At 46.8% G+C, this 20530-nt stretch overlaps 1 protein-coding gene across 4 annotated transcripts in view; it reads right to left on the reverse strand.

The window, feature by feature from the left end:
• LOC147046180 (laminin subunit alpha-3-like) overlaps positions 1-20530 on the reverse strand; it is a 32729-nt gene that overhangs the window by 7874 nt on the left and 4325 nt on the right. For 3 of the 4 annotated variants that reach the window (XM_085929228.1, XM_085929230.1, XM_085929229.1), the window contains 49 exons: positions 16253-16370; positions 15932-16050; positions 15686-15856; positions 15438-15538; positions 14974-15089; positions 14277-14395; positions 13966-14056; positions 13306-13437; positions 12873-12923; positions 12743-12793; positions 12348-12482; positions 12137-12271; positions 12001-12053; positions 11459-11558; positions 10993-11045; positions 10789-10894; positions 10634-10733; positions 10403-10559; positions 9442-9580; positions 8912-9054; positions 8745-8848; positions 8512-8668; positions 8265-8428; positions 8096-8204; positions 7925-8022; positions 7540-7714; positions 7334-7460; positions 7117-7265; positions 6899-7014; positions 6566-6777; positions 6300-6504; positions 6081-6225; positions 5879-6019; positions 5655-5816; positions 5440-5541; positions 5281-5364; positions 4941-5171; positions 3191-3304; positions 2642-2760; positions 2490-2570; positions 2303-2403; positions 2144-2197; positions 1912-2063; positions 1418-1528; positions 1238-1349; positions 1005-1172; positions 680-876; positions 438-554; positions 54-208 (listed from right to left, as the gene is read on the reverse strand). In XM_085929228.1, coding sequence (XP_085785354.1) covers positions 54-208; positions 438-554; positions 680-876; positions 1005-1172; positions 1238-1349; positions 1418-1528; positions 1912-2063; positions 2144-2197; positions 2303-2403; positions 2490-2570; positions 2642-2760; positions 3191-3304; positions 4941-5171; positions 5281-5364; positions 5440-5541; positions 5655-5816; positions 5879-6019; positions 6081-6225; positions 6300-6504; positions 6566-6777; positions 6899-7014; positions 7117-7265; positions 7334-7460; positions 7540-7714; positions 7925-8022; positions 8096-8204; positions 8265-8428; positions 8512-8668; positions 8745-8848; positions 8912-9054; positions 9442-9580; positions 10403-10559; positions 10634-10733; positions 10789-10894; positions 10993-11045; positions 11459-11558; positions 12001-12053; positions 12137-12271; positions 12348-12482; positions 12743-12793; positions 12873-12923; positions 13306-13437; positions 13966-14056; positions 14277-14395; positions 14974-15089; positions 15438-15538; positions 15686-15856; positions 15932-16050; positions 16253-16370 — 6152 coding nt within the window. The remainder of the gene's footprint in view (positions 1-53; positions 209-437; positions 555-679; positions 877-1004; positions 1173-1237; positions 1350-1417; positions 1529-1911; positions 2064-2143; positions 2198-2302; positions 2404-2489; positions 2571-2641; positions 2761-3190; positions 3305-4940; positions 5172-5280; positions 5365-5439; positions 5542-5654; positions 5817-5878; positions 6020-6080; positions 6226-6299; positions 6505-6565; positions 6778-6898; positions 7015-7116; positions 7266-7333; positions 7461-7539; positions 7715-7924; positions 8023-8095; positions 8205-8264; positions 8429-8511; positions 8669-8744; positions 8849-8911; positions 9055-9441; positions 9581-10402; positions 10560-10633; positions 10734-10788; positions 10895-10992; positions 11046-11458; positions 11559-12000; positions 12054-12136; positions 12272-12347; positions 12483-12742; positions 12794-12872; positions 12924-13305; positions 13438-13965; positions 14057-14276; positions 14396-14973; positions 15090-15437; positions 15539-15685; positions 15857-15931; positions 16051-16252; positions 16371-20530) is intronic. The other variant, XM_085929231.1, reaches the window with a different exon arrangement.

Genomic DNA, 20530 nt, shown 5'->3' on the forward strand with positions numbered 1-20530 from the left:
CGTCGGTGGAGTTGGCAAAGTCGCTGTTTCGTCGGGCGTCGTCGCCAACGTACTCCTCCAGTTCCTCGGAGAGCTTCTTGAGATTCTGAGCGTGGTCCTCGGCCGCCTCCACCACGTCCTCCTTGGCTGCCACTTTGGACATCTCGTTAACCTTCTTGGTTAAATCGGTCTTGCCGCCATCCAGCTCAGCGGCCAACCTTTCGTACACCTGGCGAGGGGTAAAGCAAAGTATATTTTCAGCATTCCAGTGACCTCACCTCAGCAACAAGGAAGAGACGCAGCGATCTTTATCTGCGAGGACGGCATGTTAGGACGTGACAGCTATCTCAATTCCATCGCCTCGTTTATCATAATAGAGTAATAATATTCGCCAAATTCTTCTTGTCTTTTTAGTCCTCGGGGTGTTCAGTATGAGCGTGGTGTTCAAACTTGCGCACCGTTTTATTGTTGGAAAGCCCTCGGACTAAATCTTCTATCTTCTTCAGCTCATTAGCCGCCATGGCCACCTGCTCCTTGACAGTCTTGCGCTCCTTCTTTAGGTTGTTGATGCGTTCCTGTGGGTCAAAATATTAGGTACATCTGACAAACAAATCAACTATTTGGATTTCATCAGAAGTTTTTTTTTTTTTTCTGAGCTTCAGTTGCTTATAGAGTACATGCCGACTGCTTTTAGTTTTACCCTCAGCGCGGGGAGAGCCTGAGCGTTGAGTCCGTTCTGGACGTTGGCTTTCTTCACCAGCTCGGTGGCGTCCTTCAGAGCCATGTCCAGCTCCTTTAGTTTGGCGTCGTAGTCCTTCAGCTCCTCTTTCAACGTTGTTGCCGAGGCCTCGTTCTGGTCCAGTTGTTTACCTATGTCGCTCTTGATGTAGTCCAGGACTGAAGAAGGGAGGAGTTTAGACAAGTTCATTAATCAATCCTACACTGTGATGAGAATGCTGTGAATGAGTTTGATGGCACTCGGATGTGGAAAGCTTGAATGAGGTCGCGTTAAAGGTAGGTCTTACGTTTCCTGGCCTCGTCCCTTTCCTTGTCGGCGGCGGTCTTCTGTGGCGTGAAGTTCCTGTTCTCCATTTCCTTCACCATGCGCCGGGCGTCCTCCAGCAACTTGGAGGCATTCTCACCAGGCTGCGTTCCCCCGCTGGAGCCGGCGTCCTTCAGCTGCTCCAGCATAGCTGAAAGCACCAAGAGGACGAATGAAGGTCGCTCACCTTCAGCCAACAACGTCTCAACGAAGTACCTTGGATTTTCTTGAGCATGTCTTGAATGGCTCGGTCCATATCCTGAGCCCGCTTGTGGCTTTTTTCAACCCCTAGAACAGCTTTGTCAGCATCCATAGCTGTCTGGTCAGCCTGAACGTGAATCAAAGTCACACATTACAGTCAATGAATGGATTTGATCCAAAATAAAAAATAATGACCTTGTCTTGAAGAGAGCCAACGTCATCGGAAAGAGTCAACATGTCGTCTTTCAGTTGCTTGAGCCTGGAACTTTGATCGTTGACAGAGGTGCTGTATTTAATCACCAGATTCTGCAAAAAACAAAAATGTATATTTATATTTTCATATAACACCAAATAAAAAAAAAAAAAATCATTCTTCAACTCTAGTAGATTGTTGCCCTGCCTCACCCTCTGACCTTTGTATTTTTGGTCTGTTTTACTGCCACGTCCCTCTCCTTTCCTCAAAATATGATTTGTAAGTAGCATAAACTTCATGTCAAAATGTCAAGAATATGTCTTGTCAATTTTGGGGGAATGTTTCCAAACCAAGTTGAGGCACAGTGTGAGACAAAAAAAACCCCTGATGATTCCTTATCAGTGATCCCATCTGGAACGTTTGCATGAGCACACCCATCCCTGCCCGCCGGCATTTGCCACGTAAGCATGAGTGTCAGCATAAACCTTGGTCATACCTTGGTGTCCGTAACGGCTCGCTCCAGCTTCCTGAGCCTTTCCTGGGAGGAGGCGCCGGCGGAGGCGTTGTCCATCTGAATTTTTATCCGTAGCAGTTGGATGTCCAGCTTCTCCAAATCATTCAGTAAAGTCTGAGCGCAGTTGTCACACTCTAAAAAACAAAAACAAGCGAGCGTTTCAAAAAGTAACCCTAGGACTTTTTTTTTTTTTTTTTTCTTCTAGTTGACTCACCGAAGCAGCGGTCGTCTGTGTTTGTGTCTCCGGGCTCTAGTGTGCTCTTACAAACTGCAATGATTAAAAACCATATTAATAAATACCAAATGAATAAAAACCTAAAGTTGCCCATCAGTGAAGATAAATTTGAATATATTATTTGATGGATGATGTCACCTCCGGTCCTGGGATCACAAGTGTTGCCGTTTCCGTCACAATTACAAAGGCGACAGCTTCCCCCCAGAACCAGCGGGTCACCATAGAACCCAGGCGCACACCTGTAACAAATAGAAAAAAAATATATAATAATCCATCCCAGCAGAAAAGAAAAGAAATTTCCACTGGATTGTGGATTTGCACTTACTTTTCGCATTTTTCTCCGGTGTATCCCGTTCTGCAAATGCACTGGAGGTCGCCGAAGATCTCTCGACAAGCGACCGCAAAGCTAAAAATGTAACGTGTGAGTTATGTAACTAGAAAACATCTGGTTGTGAGCGCTGGTTTGTCTTAAATCACCTGTTTGTGGCCGTACTGAAAGGGCAGGGACACACCTTGCACGTCCTCTGAGCCGCGTTACCATAGTAACCCTCTCTGCAGTATTCACATCTGTCTCCTGCTGTGTTGTATTGACAATTCTGAGACAGACAATGAGGACAAAATTGGACTTTTGGGCATGCACTTTGCAAGCGGACCATCAAGTCTTTTTATTTGCACACACACACACACACACACACACACACACACACACACACACACACACTTCAACTTGAAGTAGAGAATGCGTTTGATGTCGCTGCAAGGGCGGCGTACACGCGGCAACGCAGGCCCGGTCTTGCATGACCATAACGTAATGGAGATGATTGAGATGTTCAAATGTGCACAGACTCATCCTCCCTTCAAGGAGAATAATGACAAGGAGAAAACCACCACGCCATAGCAAACATTTACGGTGATTAAAAGATAAATAAAATGGGGGAAACACAAGATAGACCTTGTATTCATTTTCTCTTTTTAAAAATGGGTTGATTGGAGCATCAACTGTAATGGAGTATTTGAGGAGCTCACCAGACACCTCCCGGTCCAGTCCTCGCACTCTTCCGCCAGACCGTTACAATTACACGGCACACAGCGACCCAGATATGGCCCGTTGCCATCTCGAAAGTATCCGGGGGCGCAGTTCTACAATAAAAAAAAAAAGAGAAGAAACAATATGACAGCAATGTCCACTTGAGACTTTAAATTCATCCAATATATTTCTTTTTGTATCAAATCTCTTGAAACGCCCTTCAAAGAACGAGTAAATCCAAAGTGCAGAGAGCGCGGCCTTTGCCCTTCCTCCCCAGATGAACAAACACCTTGAGAGCCACCCTTTACCTCAATCCGATTCCTGGCCAAGTCGTTGCTGAGAGAAGGAAAGCGTGAAGGAAAGGAGACCACGTGTACCCCGTCGCTCTCTTGCCCGTTTAAACTGGGATACTCCAGCCACTGATCCGCCTGCGGTCTCAACCTCAATCTGCCGACATGTTTGCCGTGTCGGGGTCGAGTCGCCCCTCCGTGTCGGGGCCTGTTGCCGGCCCAGCACAGCGCCATCAGAGACCCCCACAGTACGATCCTGAGCAAAAGCCCTCCGGAGCGGCGGTGTCGGCCCATGGAGCTATCTGACATTATTGCCGATGTTGAGTCCGTGTGATATAACGCTCCACTTTCCCCTGCTTCGGCCTCTTAAACACGCACACTGACAATGAAGACACGCCCCATCTCCGACTGACTGTACAGGGGGGAGACGCACAAGCACGCACATGCAGTTGTTAAGGTGCGCTCTCATTCCTTGGTCGGTATACACACACACACACAAATATGGCTGAATACCATCTGATAAGACGAGAGGAGTGTGAAATATTAGCAAATAATCACTTTTTTTATCTGATATATTTGTTGATTTGTATATCTGGAATGCCTATTGAGGGTTTGGCAAATTTACAAAGACGCTAAACTAGATTTTGTCCGAGCGCAGTGTGTGTATGTGTGACTGTGTGTGTGTGTTTTACAGTTGTGTCAGACACCCTCAGACAGTCGACTCACACCTGAATCATAGTGTGAAAACAAACACACAAACTTTTTTAGGTGTGTCTGCTGGACTTTGTCACACACACACACACTTGAACTGTGCATACACAATAAAAGTCACTCTAGTTTATGAGTAACAGTGAGGTCAGGTGAAGTTTCTCCACTTGTAGACTCAACTTCCTCTTCCAAGCTTGCTTCATGTTTAATTTCCATCCATGGCTTCATGGTTCAAACCCACGACCTCTCGACTGTGTTGCAAAAACGCGAACCACTATCTCACTGTACTGTTCTTATAAGCAGAGGTGGAAAACAAACACTGAATCTCAACAAAGAGTCCCAGAGACTAGATGGAATGCGTGTATGGGGAAAAAAAAAAAAGTCTTTTTTCAGCTGCAGCCATGGCAGCGATCCCGGCTTTATAACAGCTAATATTATGTCTGCGTGATTGTGCATCGCCGTCCCGTCATAGCCCGAGGCCACGCCGTTTTGGCCGGCCGGTTATTTCCCAGCAGCACATTCCGCCCGAGTCTTCAGCTGATGACTTTGGCCCCCGGGGCAGAAGGTTGCTACGTTTATTTCGGGCGTGTCGGGACAACCTTAGTAGAGGCGGTCCCTCCTCAGAGAGATGACACCACGCTATTTCAGTCAACGCCTGAGAAGGTGATCCTCCCCGTTATTTCTCAGAGCTGCGATGGGGCCGTGGAATTGCTCAAGATCAAATTGAAAGTCTGAGAAAAATTCCACTCACCTGGCAGGAGTCTCCGGAGAACTGAGGAGGGCAGGAGCAGACCTCCACGGTGTTCCCAGGACCCCCCGTCCCCGTATCGGTGGCTTCCTCTAAGCCCACCTGGCCCAGACTGAGCCGCTGGCTCTGCGTAAAATACAAGGCTCGGATCTCCAGACGCGCCAGGCCCGCCAGAACCATCATCAGCTCTTCTCTGGACACGGGCCTATTGGTGCCAGCATGGCGCCAGTTTCCCTGTGGACAACAGAAAAAAAGCTGATGGACAATTGCAGAATCACAAAGCAAGATTTTATATGAATTTAAAAGTAGTCTGACAAGCTGTGAGCTCTTTTGATTTGTTTACCTCAACAATCTGGACTCGGCCTTGATACAGTCTGTCTGGCATCTGGACTTGAGGAGCAAAATGGACCAGTGTCATGTCCTTACTCTAGAGGCAAAACATGAAAATGTTTATTTCAACAACATGAAAACAACAATACTAACAGAAAACATGTTAACTTACAATCAGTAGGACATCAGGTGTTGTGTCTATCAGAATCATTCCCTCACTGGGAATTCCAAAGGATTTGGACTGGTAGGTGAGGAAACCACCATAAGATGAAACCTGGGAGGACAAAAATACAGCCATCAGCCTATACCAAATAAGAAGATGAAAAAAAATAATCACTCATTCTTCTTTAAGTGTATTTCGATGATCTTCTTAAGTCTCGGACTCACCCTGTCTCCCTGGTACGAGGCCGGCGCCACCCAGTGCAGAGCTTGAATGGAAGACGGAAGCTCCTGAATGTCCGCCACCACCATGTTACTGGCCACGTTCAAAACGGACGGAAGCTCTCGGCGGTCGGAACGTTCCAACCTCCAGCCGCGCATGTCCACAAACTAAAAAAAAACACTGAGTCATTTGACGTTCATGTTTACCTGCAATTGTGCACGACTCCTACCTTGCCCCTGCGTTTTCTGGAGCTGTGACACTTGTCGGTGGCTCCGAAGCAGAAGCAGCCGGTGCAGCCGTTAGGGTCGGCCGGGTCAAAGTAGAAGGAGCCTTCCCGACACGTGTCGCATCTGACACCGTCTACATTTTTCTACAGACATACAGAGAGAGGGTAAACAGGCAAAACAGACAATTTGGCGTATTCGGTGTACCTTGCAGAGACACATCCCGGTGTCGGGGTGACACACGTCGGGCGTGACCCCGCCTTGCTCGCAGTCGCAGGGGACGCAATCGGGAAAACGGTAATAACCTGCGGCGCATCGATCACACTGCCGCCCGCCAACTCTGGGCTTGCAGCTACATTTCATTACACACACACGGTCAGGTAGTTGCTAAGCGAAGGAAGAAAAGGCCACAAGACGAGCGTTCACCTGCATTGTCCGGTGACGTGGTGGCAGCCGGGCCCGGCGTTGGCTCGGAGGCCGTTCCCGGAGCAGTCGCAGCCCTGGCAGCCCAGAAGGGGATGATAACTGAACGTTTGGTTCCGACACACGTCGCAGGCCGGCCTGACGGTCTGAGGCGGGCACAAGCAGCGGCCCGTCACCTCGTCGCACAGCCGGCGGCCGCACTCGCACGCTACGGAGGAAGACATTGCAATATGCGCCGGAAGATGTTGCGCAGTTTGTTTTCCACTCACGTCTGCAGTAGGGGAAGGCGAAGTAGCCCGTGGCGCATTTTGTACATCTCCGACCGATGACGTGAGGCCTACAGGGACATTGTCCCCCGGCTGGATCACACGTAGATCCGATGGAGCCAGACTGGTCACATTCGCAGGGCAGAGCCCCGTCGTTGTAAAATGCCACCAGAGAGCGGGCAGAGTCTCTGCAGAATTGGGAAGATGTTCTGGGGCTGAGGAGAGAAGTAAGCAAGACTCTTATATCACCGCTGAAGTTCAATTTAAATTTCAGGATAGCAAAGAAACCAAGTTTGAAATCCTTCAAAAAGCGGGGGATTTAAAATGAGCACCTACTCAATGAAGAAGCCTTCTCCTCGGCACTGCTGGATAAAAAGTGCGGACTGATCCAGAGGCTTCTCTCTCAGGACGTCTGGGCTGTAACGATTCTCAGGAACCAGCAATATATGATCCTACACACAAGAGTAGAGAAAAGAACAGGAAATGAACCTCAAGAATTAATAACACCAAGCACAATAAAAAGTGGATTCCAGAAAAAATTAAAAAACCCTGACCAGAATGAGAGTTTTCCGAGGAGGAACGATCACAGAGATTCTTGGCGGCTGCCATGATTGCTGGGAAAAGTCGAGGACGGTCCGGCCGTCGGCGACCAGCGCGTCTCTGCAGCCAGACACCGAGGGGCAGAACGTCACGTTGATGGAACCTGCGAGGAAAGCGCATTTCAGGAAGTGACGAGAGAAGAAAAGCAGCCTGGCTGGCGGCTAAACGTACCCTTCCACTTATAACCGGCGTCTACTCGGACCTCCACCGGAAAGGTAACGTGCTCCGGCTGACGATAATGCACAACCAGCACATATCTGCCAGGGAGGGGCACCTTGGGGGTGAAGCTTATCTCCGTCTGAATGGACGGAAAGACCACGCCTTTCAAAATGACAGACGTGATGCAGCCAAGGCGCCGAGGTGAGATTCAGTGATACCTGAGGGTATTTGAGGAGAATCTTGTCACCGTGACGGAATAAGTCGGACTGTCGTCTCTGCCGCCAGTCTACGTTGTCTCCTTGTTGGCGGGCGGCGATGAGTTCCCCGTCGCGGGCCGCGTGCAAAATCCAGCCCGGCGAAGGCTTGTCCAAGTGGCTCACAAGGCAGTGCTGACTAAAACCACAAAAAAAGTCACATTTAGTACGAGAAGTCATTTTTCACATTTATTTTGTCCATATATCAAATTTAAATTGCCCATCCCAACACTAGAGGGCGTCTGCATGCCACTACTGGTACTCACTTGTACCATATTGTGAGCAACTGACCTTCTCTTGACCTTTTGTAAGCCTCTATTAGTAAATGATAAGGCAGCACGCCATTTACCTGTCTTCAGTGAAGCGACCGTGAGTGGAGACGCAAAGCACTTTGGCCTCCACATACTCCATGGAGAACTCCTTCGCAGGAACTGCGTACACTTTATGCTGCACACAAACGCATGGTCGACTCAGTATCTTCAGAAAACCAGACCATCTGTCCCGCAAAAACCTTTCTCACCAGTAAGAAGGAAGCTGTGGATGTCTGCAGGAGAAGTTGCGCCCTGTGAGCCAGCTGGAGCATAGCCACCTGGTTCTTGCTGTCCAATGCCACGCTCCGGCACAAAAAGCTACACAAAAAATTTGGTGATGAAACATTTGCATATTTGCTGGCCATTTGCAAGACTCACCTGTAGTCACAGCTGTAAACGTTGGCTCTGGCACGAATCTGTCCACCCTGTTGGACACCTACCAGGATGTTGACGTTCTGGACACTGTCCACCTGGCTGGCGTACTCCAGGATGAGAGCGTGAGGACCGGGATGAGCAACAGGTAGACTGAGCTGCAGCTGAGACTGCATGGTGGGAGGGGCACACAATATGAGCACCACTCCAGTTAGAAGCATAAAAGTTGTAAAAGGCCTTTCTCTTGCGTCACCTGCGTGCCATGCAGAAAGGCCATGTCAGGGTGATCCGGGGTGGGCCGTCGCACGGGGGCCTGCCTCCTCTTGCGGCCCCTCCGACTCGAGAGGCTTCCCTGCGACCCCAAAGCCCAACCGAAGGCATCCATGGCCGCGTGCTTGAACAGCAAACAACTGCCAGACATAAGTAGTAAAGCCCAAATATGCCACGTGCCTCTCTGAACTTGAAACAAAGAAAATATAAAATTACTTTTTATCCCTTCGCGGCGTGGGCGCGTATGTGCACGGCTCTGTGATCTCTTTGCGCAACAGCGGAGCCTCGTAGTAATCCTGAGGCAGCAGGACCAAATAGTCCTGAAGAGGAAAAGATATTTTGGACATTGTTTTGATCAGAGATGGCTTTATGTGGAAACTCACAAGGAGAACCCCGGGCGCTATGATGCGGATGATCCAGTTGCCGGGCGTCAAAGCAAAGGGCTCAGCAAAGCCGTCTCCGGGCACGGTGAGGAACGATGGTTGCTGACTTTCAGGGAAAATCACTTCCTTACTCTGATGTGATGCTGCAGGCGCACACAGAGAGACATTTAACGAGACATTTGAGTCAATCTTTAAAAAAGGCAAAAGGCTTCCATAATGTGTTCGTTTCAATCAGTGATTCTCAACGAGTGGGTCGGGACCCAAAATCGACTTGGTGCCAACTCTCATTGTAATTTTGTGGCTTCATTGTAAATGTATGACTATTTTCAATTTCATTTTCTTTTTATTTGTTATAGATGACAATGCGATTCCTGGATTCCATAAATGAAATGCATGCATGATGTGCATTTGGCTTTAAAAATGTGATATCTTACAAGAAATGCTGGGAAAATGCGGGTCCCGAGAGAAACCGACTGAGAACCTCTGATTTTGTTGTCATGTGGGATTTCACTCTCCAGACGCTGACTTACCCGCACGGCCTCTGTAATTGGCCGCCTGGACGCTACCACCCACACCGCCACGGTTCGGGTTAGTGAATCGCAGCACCACGCGGAATAAGTTGTGCTTGGCATCTTTCAGCTCAACATGCACTACAACTCTGACTTCACTCTGCGGGGGATAATAAAAATGAAAAAAAAACTGACTGGATCAGACATGGGATCCGCTTTGGATGGGGTTAAGAGGGCAAAGCAGTTGCGCAATCACATGAGGGTTAATCAACACACGTCAAGCTGGCGGAGGAAGAAAAAAAAAAAAAAAGCGAGGGCCTCCACTTACAGTCGCAGCACCGCCGCGAGCCGGCTTCATCCGCCACTGTAACCCTCGCTCTTAATCGTGTGGCTCTTCCGTTATACCGCGGGGTGGCGTAGCGCATTACAATGTGGAAAGTAGCGGGAAAGCGGAGTGGAAGGGAAAGGATCACCTCTGGCTGAAAAGAGACAGCTCAAGAAATTGCTGCAGAAGAGCTGAGAGGAAGCTGTCGGTGGTCGATTACACTGCGTAAGATTGAAATGTTTAGGAAGGAGGGATGGATGGATAGAAAGCATCACATGGAAATCTGAAGAGCAGAAGTGAAAATTAGAGAGGAAAAGGAGGACGAGGTAAGGCATTAAGTATGGAGAAGGCATGTAAATGTACAGGAAATGTCTTTAATGAGACATACAAGTATTACTTTGTCGCCATTTTGGTGTCAAGGCCCTATGCTGAAGTGAGTTGAGGAGCTTCATTTAGACAAAAGTAGTGATTTGCCGCCATCTCGTAGCAACCATTTCGGGGAGTGACTCACTCATGGATGGACTTATATTTGAAAAGACTAAACACTATTATTTGATTTGTATTTTTGGATGAGATAGACAAAGGATGAGCGTAAAATAATTAATTGTATGAATATTTTGAACTGTATTATTGATTATTATTGGAATGCGTCCTCACCTGTGCAGGGGACAGCTCAGCATAACCTCTCCAGCTGAACTCTGGGAACTCTTGCGGGTCGTAAGCGAAACGCACAGGCCTGCCGTTTGGCGCCGTGCCCTCCTCCACCTCAAACTTGAACTGATGCAAGTCGGGGAAATAAAAACTCGGCGCCGGTCTGAGAGAAAATGCAGCTTGAAATAAAACCGCAACAATGTAACAATCTTAGTGAAATGTTTGGACAAGTCCTACTGTGTGCATTTCAGGCCGTCTACGTTGCTACGGCAACGGCATTGGCCGGACGCCATGTCGCAAGCCGCGTTGATAGCGCCACCTACGTCGCACTCACAACCTGCAAGGGATTCAAATATGATTTGGGGTCAAGAAGAACGAGCACCTGGACTCACCTCGGCAGCCGAAATAATTCTTTTTCTGCAACAGGAAGTAGCCGTCGTGGCAGGTGTCGCACGTACGCCCGCCCACGTGAGGCTTGCAGCGGCACTGCCCGTTTCTCTGCACAGATGCAAAAAAATAGGCACGCCGATTCGATATTGTAGACACAAGACATGATTCAAAAGCAATTGAAGAATCATGAGTTCCAAATTCATTACCTGCTCACAGTCTCCAACACCACTCAGCGTTCCTTTGACTTCACACCTGCACCCTGCAATGAAATACAAAAAACAAACAAAAAAAAAACAAAAAAAGCAAAGAAAGAGGGGACGGTTATGTGCTGAATAGACTCTAATTGCAGGATACTTTCATGGGTGAAGAGCAATCGTTCAAAAGCTCACCAGGACCTTTAAAGTCAACCGAGTGAAATCAAAACATCCCCATAAATATCCAGCAGAGGCATTCTTTAGATATTAAAAACGTTTTTTTTCTTCTTTTTCTTCCCTTCTTGTTGTAGAGGTCACATTCTTGTAAGTAGTAAAAGTATCCAAGTAAAGCAGGAGGCCTTTCTTTTTCATTTGAACTTGCTTTCATGCCAAACTTAACTTTATACATAATAACCATCTCCATGTTGAGTTTCTCAGCCATGAGAACGATGGCTGGCTGGAAGCTTTGGAAAGTTACCTTCACAGCCGTATGCGTTGTCGGCTGCCAGGTTCCAGTGAAGAGCCTTGCACCTGTCGCATAAGGCACCTTCCGTGTTGGCTCGGCAGCGGCAGAAACCCTAAAACAAAGGAGGGAGGCACCAGTTGACCACAATCTAGAAAAAGTTGTTTTTTAAAAAATAGATATATTTGATCATGATCTCAATCTTCAGCTTTTCTTTCTTTCACACATTAGAAATGGTGAAGGTGAACGTAGCAAAGTACTACTTTAATTTCTTGTTTTGCTTCCTTTCCAAAGGGCAGGAAGTCTCCTTTCCTTTATTTTTAATGACGCTAACGTTTCAAGGAGGAAAAAGGCCACTTTCCCGTTCGCTGGAGGCGGGCTTGGCAACAAAGCTGCGTTATCGTTGCCAAAAAAACAACAACAAAAAAACAGTAAGCAGTCAAAGAATTGGATTGAGCAGGGTAAATTCTGAAAGTGACCCACTCGTGCACTGACATAAAAAAAATCAATGTGTACCCCGCTCTGCTTAGTTGACAGCATTTCATAATTTTTTTTACCGTTTGTGGTTCTGTGTGCTCTGTCCCATGCGGATTGCATTGACTGATGGAAGCTGAAGGCACAAAGTGATAAATAAATCTCCAACCCCCAAAAATACAAAACAGTACAGTTCTTTTTTTGGGCGGCATTTGTTACCTGAGCACGAAGGGAACTTACGTCCCGAAGCGCAATGGTCACACTGCTGACCCACCACCCCGGGCAGACACACACACTGACCAGACAGCGGATTGCACATGCTGCCGTATGAACCTTCCCGAGAACACTGGCAGGCTGGAGGAATGAAGCGTGCCTGATATAGTCAACCCAAAACATTTTTTAGGGGGGGGGAGATTGTGACACAACTCACCAGCGCATTCCGGGTACCCGTAGTAGCCTGGTGCACATTGCTCGCAGCCCTCGCCTCCGTAGTTGGGGAGGCAAATACACTGACCCCCGATACCGCAGATGCTCTCAGCCACGCCGGCCCCGTCGCAGAGACACGCTAGAGAGAGGGAAAGAAATACAGCGGAATAACTTAATTACTTAACCTCGTAAAATCACAGCAACGGTGATGTTGACGCTAGTGCTAAAACAGCATCTCGGATGGCCTGCTGATATTCAGTATCAAAGTTGGCTCTTCGGGGTCACAGTTTGGTTGTCGTTGAGTTGATACTTTTAATCATCTGAGCTGAGAGTGTTAAGATGACCGGAATTTTCTTGGCCGGACGCACATTTATATATTTGTACAGTAATCATACTCACGCTGACAAGTGATTGAGCCGAAAAAACCCACAGGGCAGCCAGCGGACACTCCTCAGAGGGGGGGGAACAATAGCTTTAGAATATTTGTATCACAGTATTTTTTAATATCATTAATGGGATGCCAACTCACCTGTAGTGGGTCCTGCAGGGGATTCTGTGGTTGTGTGGTAAGCGGGATAACCTGATGGCAAAAAGTCGCCATACATAGGAAAAGAAGATTTATTTTTCAATTTTACCAGTTTAATCTACTCCTTTTTTTCCCACTCAAAGTGAACCCTGGAAAGAAAGAAAAAAATACTCCGAGCTTATCTTTCCGCTCCGGCAGACTTAAAGGAGGTGATAAGATGAGGAAATGCTACTTGTGTGTCGAATGTGTTTCTGCTGCTCAAGCATGCAGAGTGCCAGATGTGTCAGCCTAAAAGTTGACATCTTCAACATTTGCCTTTGTCACTTCAAGGCTGACACAAAAGAAAAGCTGGAACGAGCTTGTGACTCGCTCAGCTCACCCGCCAAGTTGCATGACACAATTGCTGTCTTACTTCCAGCATTGGAAAGAAACTTACGAATGCAGTGAGGATAGTGAAAATGTCCTTCTGCACAGCGTTGGCACTTCTCTCCTGCAAATTGCACTTTGCAAACGCACCTCCCGGAACCCATTTCGCACCCTGCCGCCGTCCGCTCATCGCACCTGCAGCCTGCCGACGCACACACAATTCATTTCTAAGACAACAGTTTTGAATCTAACTGATCCCATTTTTTTAAATATATATATATATAAAATTGCACGGTAGGTTAAATGTCAGCAATTTCTCAGCCCTGACTTCAATCCTTCACTTTGTAGGAGCAATTCCTATGAGAAGGAGCTGACATGCACTGCAAGAGAAATGTAAACAAGAGAAGAGCCCACTTGAGAGCAATGGCGTACATTTCTATAAATAACTACTTTATGCACTCATATTTCCTTTTTCATACATGAAGCCAGCAAGACAGAACGCTCCACGAATAGTCCTACTTTAAATCCCCCTCCACACACACACACATATGCGGCCATTGTGTTTTTTTTTTTTTTTTTTATCCAATCAGCTCCCAGCCCACCCTCGCACATCACCACCTGTTGCCTCATTTGTTTTGCACTAAGTCTCGATGTGTTCAGCGGGAGGATATGCTGAATGTTAGCGATGAAATGATCCACAGAAAGTCTCCCAATATAAAATATCACTTACGTATACATCCAGTGGGTGACTCGGTGGCCACTCCGTAAGGTCTGAAGTAGCCGTCAATGCATCGCTCACAGTTCACTCCAGCAGTGTTGTGCTAAAAAGAGGTCAGAAGAGTCATGATGAACACAATCATTCAAAATGATCAAATGTCAGCTGTACTTAAAACTGAGCATTGTTGTGTTGATTTCATTCTAATATTGAGTAAACGGAAATGGGATCGGTCGAGGTCAGACTGTATATACAGTAGACTTCCTCTCCGACAACGCACACACACACGCATAGGAATCAGTTGAGACTTGACGAGCATTTCATACCTGGCAGTTGGTGCACACGCCTCCTCCGCTGTAGCCACCGAAGATGTCTAAACTTGCTCCTCTGGCTTCCACTTCTGGGTCGTAATAACAGTCGGCGGCATGAGCAAAGCACTGGCAGGCTGAAGAGGAAACCCCCCCACACACACACATAAAATTCATTTATAAGTCCCAACAAAAGTCACATCACGGCTCTTAAGCTCGATAAAGAGTGAAGAAAAAGCTTGTTAAACATCACGAGAAACAATCCAATCTAAATTAAGCTGCAGGTCTTGGCCTTTTTTTTAACACACCTTGACACAGATGAAAATTGAAAAAATAATAATTAAATGAGCGCTATTGCCACCTTCTGAAGTGGATGTGTAATTACACTTTATTCTATTTTCTATGAAAACAGTGCAAGAACATTTGGTCTTTCCAACATTCAAACATCTTAGCCATTACGTCCTTGCCAACAATTACTACTTTCCTATTTTGCTACTATCTTGTAGCATCTTTTGCAATCTCTGACATTTAACAAATAGGTAAGTGTTAAAATGGATATCCCTGTACCCCTCTGAACTCTTTGGCATGCTGGCCATATGAGGAATGCCCTCTCCGCTCTCAAGGAGGTGCTGAGTGATACCATATCGGGGCATCCACAACAGCAGCAAGTGGACACTTGGGCTTTAAGTACAACAAAGTCATGTCGCGCACTTACGCTGACACTCGTTGGCGCTGTCGACGGTGGCGGCGCGCCATTGCTTCTGGCTGAAACCCGGACAGCAGCGGTCACATGACTCACCGCAAGTGTTGTGTCGACACTCGCACCGGAGCCTGGCGACAGAACGTACAACACGACGAGATGACAACGATCAATATTAATCAGCAAGTAAAATGACACGAGACTACTTTCATTCCATTTCCGTTAACTTCAAAACAATCTGAAGTTGTGCTTTCACTACACACACGATTGCCATTGACATGACAACATTTGTTTACAATGTCAGTTATCAGTGCAGCAAACAATCGGACCTTGTTCAGAAACAAACACATGAGGTAAAGGTAGGAAGAAAGCCTCCACTGTAGAAAACCTCTGTTAATGAATAAACGCAGACGACGGAAGGAAGTTAACGTTTGACAATCTCGAGAGAAGAGTCGCTGGAGGTGCGGTGGATGACGTACTTGTTTGGCTTCTCCGGGTCACGAGCGGTCCCGCACGCCTGGGCGTGGCCGTGACACACGCAGCGCCCGCCGATGCTGATGTCCTTGATACTGTAGAAGTACTGAACACAAGAATCTCATTTGAAAGTTTTTGGCTCGCTCGCTCGCTCGGCAACAGGAGTTAATCGCACGTGGCATGGAAAAGTTCTGTCAACACATTTCAATTCAATCTGGCAAAATTCAAGAAAAGGTATAAAGTCAGGCCTCACCCGTCGTGTGACGGTAGGATCTCGCTGGGCCTTGGAGATGAGGTGGCCCAGTAGCGTGTTGGTACGCAGGAATTGCAGGCGAACGTTGGTCGCCCTGGTGAAATCCTGAAGCAACGGCGAGCGAGTAAAGTCTCTGGAGCCGGGTCGACCGTTGATCAAGGACACCACAATCTGGACATCACAAAGCACATTTGGACCCAAAATAATAATCATCTTGATTATATTTGGGGAGATTTATTTATGTACCTCTCCATTCTCCAAAGGGATGATTCTGGAATAATGTGTGGTGCAGAGCTGATCGTCGTCATTAACCAGGCGAGCATTGGGTTGCTTTCCAAACCTTTCAATGCACTCACGTTTTGAATCTGCACACCAAAAAAAAAAAAACGTCCAAGGAATTTTAATCTTTGCACTTGCATCTTTTTTTCTTTTGCCTCAACAAAAACAAAGAAATTGAACACATACTTTACATATTTTTATATCAATTGATGTTTGATGGCGACACGGAAAACGATTTGCTGCTTTTTCAGAAAAACTATTGATTATTATTTCTATTTGACAACTTACGCGCAAAATACTGCCAGGGGGTAAAGGTCTTCCCGTTGTCCACGGAACGTTCCAGCACCCACAAGTCGGGTCGAGGCGAATTAGCAAACTTGATGATGACGTAAGCGACATGAAACAGCTACAAAACATGAAAATAAAATATGGTTACAAGGAGAACAACCTGCTACAGCTTTCTGTGGCGATATATTTATAAACTTTATTGGCGGCTACATAATTACAGAGGATACAGCGGTAAGACTTTCTTCTGGCTGTTGGCACAAGTCAACATGATGACAAACAACATTTGAGGAGTGGATAAAAGCAGCAGAAAGGCCACCGTGTTTGCGAGCAGAGCTCAACTTGCGCCCACATGAAGCCTTCCTTTATCTCCGTCGCTCATCAAAAGCACACAAGAGCGGAACATGGTGTCTGTGATTGTTTCTGGCGTAGCGCATATTTCCATCTTTGCAGGTGACATCAGCTCGATGGAGCGTGACACAATGGGAATCGTCAAAGCTCCCTTTGTCAATGTCTGGCACGGGCGTTGTGTGTCTTGGAGGCCACGTGAAAAGCCTCACCCACACTTGACCGCCAGAAGAAGATTTTTGGACTTGGAAATGAGCCTGAGACAATATTGAACATGTCAATAACGGGGGCGCCATCAGGCGGGGCTTTCCAAATTCTTTGGGTTTGAAGTGATTGATGGAAAATTGCGTGCGTCTTTTATTTGGAGACATTTGTATAGAATATCTCTGGAGAAGCCTCCAAGGCAGGCCTGCACTCGTCTAGTATCCATCAGTGCTTTGATGAAAAAAAAAAACAGCAGGCAAGTTTTTGTTTCTCTCAAAAGAAGTTTTTTTTTCTTCTCCAAATTTCAAACAGTTCACGGGTCTCTTAATAATGTAGTAATGAAGATTGGAATTTAGGACAGTTCACACACAATAGTGAATCACAACTTTTTTTTGTCCAATCATCTCACGGAACATGCGCGAGGTCAGAGGTCACGGATCGGCCTCAACAATGAGTTTTCCTTCATCCCAAAATTGATTGATGCTATTCTTTGCCCTCAAAGTCATCCAGGAGAGAGCCTTCCCCAAACTCTTGACTCATTAATTGATAAGCTTGATGTCTCCATAGTTTTCTCCATATCAGAGCTACTTCAAACAAGATGTGGGCTCTGAGTTTGTTTCAAGTGTCTGTTTAGACTGGCCGAGCAGAGTTACAAGGACGGCAATGAAAGCAGGCGATGTCACATCAGGGTCGCTCTTATCCTGAAAGATTCCTCTCAAAGTCGCCGGCATCAACAACGCAGCCGGTCGCATTTAGTCTATTGGAGGGATTTTATAGGAGCTTGGATATAGCGCACCCTAAACAGAGGGAAGGACGTTCATTAAAGCGCACGGTTAAGAGGCCGAGCCCTGACTCTTGCGGCTAACATCTTAATCCGTTGTGTATCTATCACATGGGAGAGAAGATTTTCACCAGCGTGAGTTACGGCCAGTGACAGGTTCCCCCCACGCGGCGGCACGCTCGGCTTCACGGGGCATTAGGAGGGGGCGGGAATTTGGCGCTATGTGCGGAATTTCAGATGGCTCCGCATGCCAGCCAGCACGTCTCTGACCACCCCGATGCTGCCTGCCTGCTAAACTTCCTGGCAGTCTTTGGGTAGCTCCCCACGTAAAGCTTTTGTTTCTATTTTCAGCCCTGGTGTCTGCTCTGTTTGCCCATCCTGTTGCATGATCCGGCATTTTCTCTGATTAGCTGGAGGGACACGCCCGACGTGGCGAGGGGGTCAAACTACAAAAAGGAAATCGTGACGTCTTGCTTCACAAAAACAAAAGGAAAGAAAAAGGAAAAATGACTCGTTTTCCATTTTCTACACACTTGGATAAAAAAAGGTAACCAGTGATTTGGTTTACTTCAATTAGGATATTTTGTGTCTCCCCCCCTCCCTCCCCACAAGTCACTGATGAAAACAGGACTGTCATAAAAAAATGTCCACTCACCCATATTCATTGGAAATGGATGGATTATTTACAAGCGGACTCTTTCAAGATATAGATAATAAAACAATGATCATGGTGCCATGCCTTTATCTATCCTTAGCACCAAGCAAGACTCCTATCAGATTCACTGATGTCATTTCAGATTATTGCTTTCCAGATCTACCAAGAGTATTTCTTCTCTCATCATTCGCAAGTCATTTCTCTGACTATTCCAAGAAGCACGTTTGATAAACTGCTAACACTCATTTGCAATACTGTGATTCACACTGACAGCTGACGAGAAGCTTTTCGACCCGTGGCCCCGTACTGGCAAGTTCTTTTAGATCGCTCTAATACATTCAAGCACATGAGCGTGTCTTTCCCTTTTCTAGATGATTGAAATGCTGTCAAGTGTTAATTTAGAGGGTCAGAAAGCCACGCGGGAGGCATCTGGCCCGCAGCATTTCACACCTCACGGTGCTCATTTATCACGGCACACAAATTGACTGTGAGCTGCTTGATAATTCCGAAATGACAATAAACACACACACACACACACACACACACACACACACACACACACACACACACACACACACACACACATGCAAATATCCACTTGGCATGTCAAGGAGCAACCACGACTGTTGGCATTTACACTCAGGAAAAGCAAACGTTGACTGACATCATGCCAGTGACACACGTGTTTTTATGGGGGTGCAAGGTCAGGAACCCGAGAAGCAGGCGTACGTCAAACGGTCCATACGTGTCACGACTCGTCACCTGACCTATTTTGACACCAGCCTCGCTCGCATGTAAGGCCGGGCTGAGTTACTTTTAAGTGTTTTTGTGATGTCTAGATGCCGCGATAAAGAACTACTTTAGTCCAAATGAAGCTCCACAACTTACTTCAACAGTTCTTTGGCAACACTTTGCCAGCATATGGTGCCAAAGTGCATTTGGCTTGCACACAAAAACAGTGGATAGGTTCCTAGAAGCTTCTTAACTGAAATCAACACAACTTGGAATGCTGGCAGAAGAAATTATGTTCAACTTTTGTTTTGCATCTGATTTAGTTCCACTCAGTGTCAAGAAGCCAAAGTTCAACCAGAGGGCACAACAGAGATCTACATCAAGTCTGATCAAGTCGACATCTCGGCACGTGAGAGCCTGATTTGAGTGCAGAGGAATGCCATTCAAAGAGGAGGAGGCATCACCTTCTGTCACGGCGGATCAAGTCCGTCGGAGGCTTGCGGCGACAATGTATCGGTGCAACTGTTTGTGCTTGTGCGCAACAGGTGGGCAGCGGAGGGCGGTGGGGAGCCCGCTAGTCTGGTGTATTTTTCTCCATGACTCCATGGTGGAATTAGGCAGTTGGCAAACAGTCAGCGCAGAGCCGCAGTGGTAGGCGTGAAAAAAAAAGTGCATGTCCGTGTGATTTGGCTGCCATTGCAATAATATTTGGATGGTGAAACTGCAGTTAAATTATATGCATGTATGCTTTTTAATATATATAAAAAAAAAAAAAGAATGTTAAGAATGCAGGACAACTGCACCATTATCACAGCATGTCATAGAAACCAGCCAACTATTAAAAAAAGCACAATGGATTTATTGTATGGAGGTCCGGAAAAAGATACAAAATTAGCTGACATTTTTTTCCCACAGTGGAGCAGCAGATTTATAAGGACGTGCAGGCTGGCAGTTGCACTTTCCCAGCCTCCCGTTAACAAACGTGCAGCGACTGTAGTAAATATCTGCCACGTTGGCCCGGCGCCCCAGGAAGCCCAGCTAAAGACGGCCGCTTACATCACCGGAGCAATGGCGACCCTGCGAATAGACAAGCTCTGTCTCAGAAAGACACATCATCATCATGACTTTATTGTTTGTGTTCATGGCACCCATCCCTGTCTGTTCTCTACCTGTGTGGGGCAACAGAGCACTCGTTACCATAGAAACGACAATGTACGTGGTTTTGTTGATTTTATGCAGCTCAAATGGTACATCATCATTGTGTTGTTGTTATTACTTGAAACTCTCATCACCAAATATATCACCTCTTTATTTGTTTGGTCTGAGAGGGTCAGGTCTTTTTTAGCTATGCTTTTTTTTGGAGGGGGGGAACCAAACTTTTGTAAAGGCCTGAGAATGTAGAAAGGACATGAAACAATAAAGCGTGGAAGGATACAAAAGGGGGCGACGGCAGCAAATACAACATTGGTGGGAAGTGGAGTCCTGACTGAAGGGATTAAGTTCCGAGGGAATGCTCCTAAAATTGCATTCTTGAAAGCAGATCACTCAGCTGAGCCAAAGC

The sequence above is a fragment of the Syngnathus leptorhynchus genome, chromosome 14 (genome assembly GCF_054491065.1).
Source record: "Syngnathus leptorhynchus isolate UIUO chromosome 14, UIUO_Slep, whole genome shotgun sequence".
NCBI classification, from domain to species: Eukaryota; Metazoa; Chordata; class Actinopteri; order Syngnathiformes; family Syngnathidae; genus Syngnathus; species Syngnathus leptorhynchus.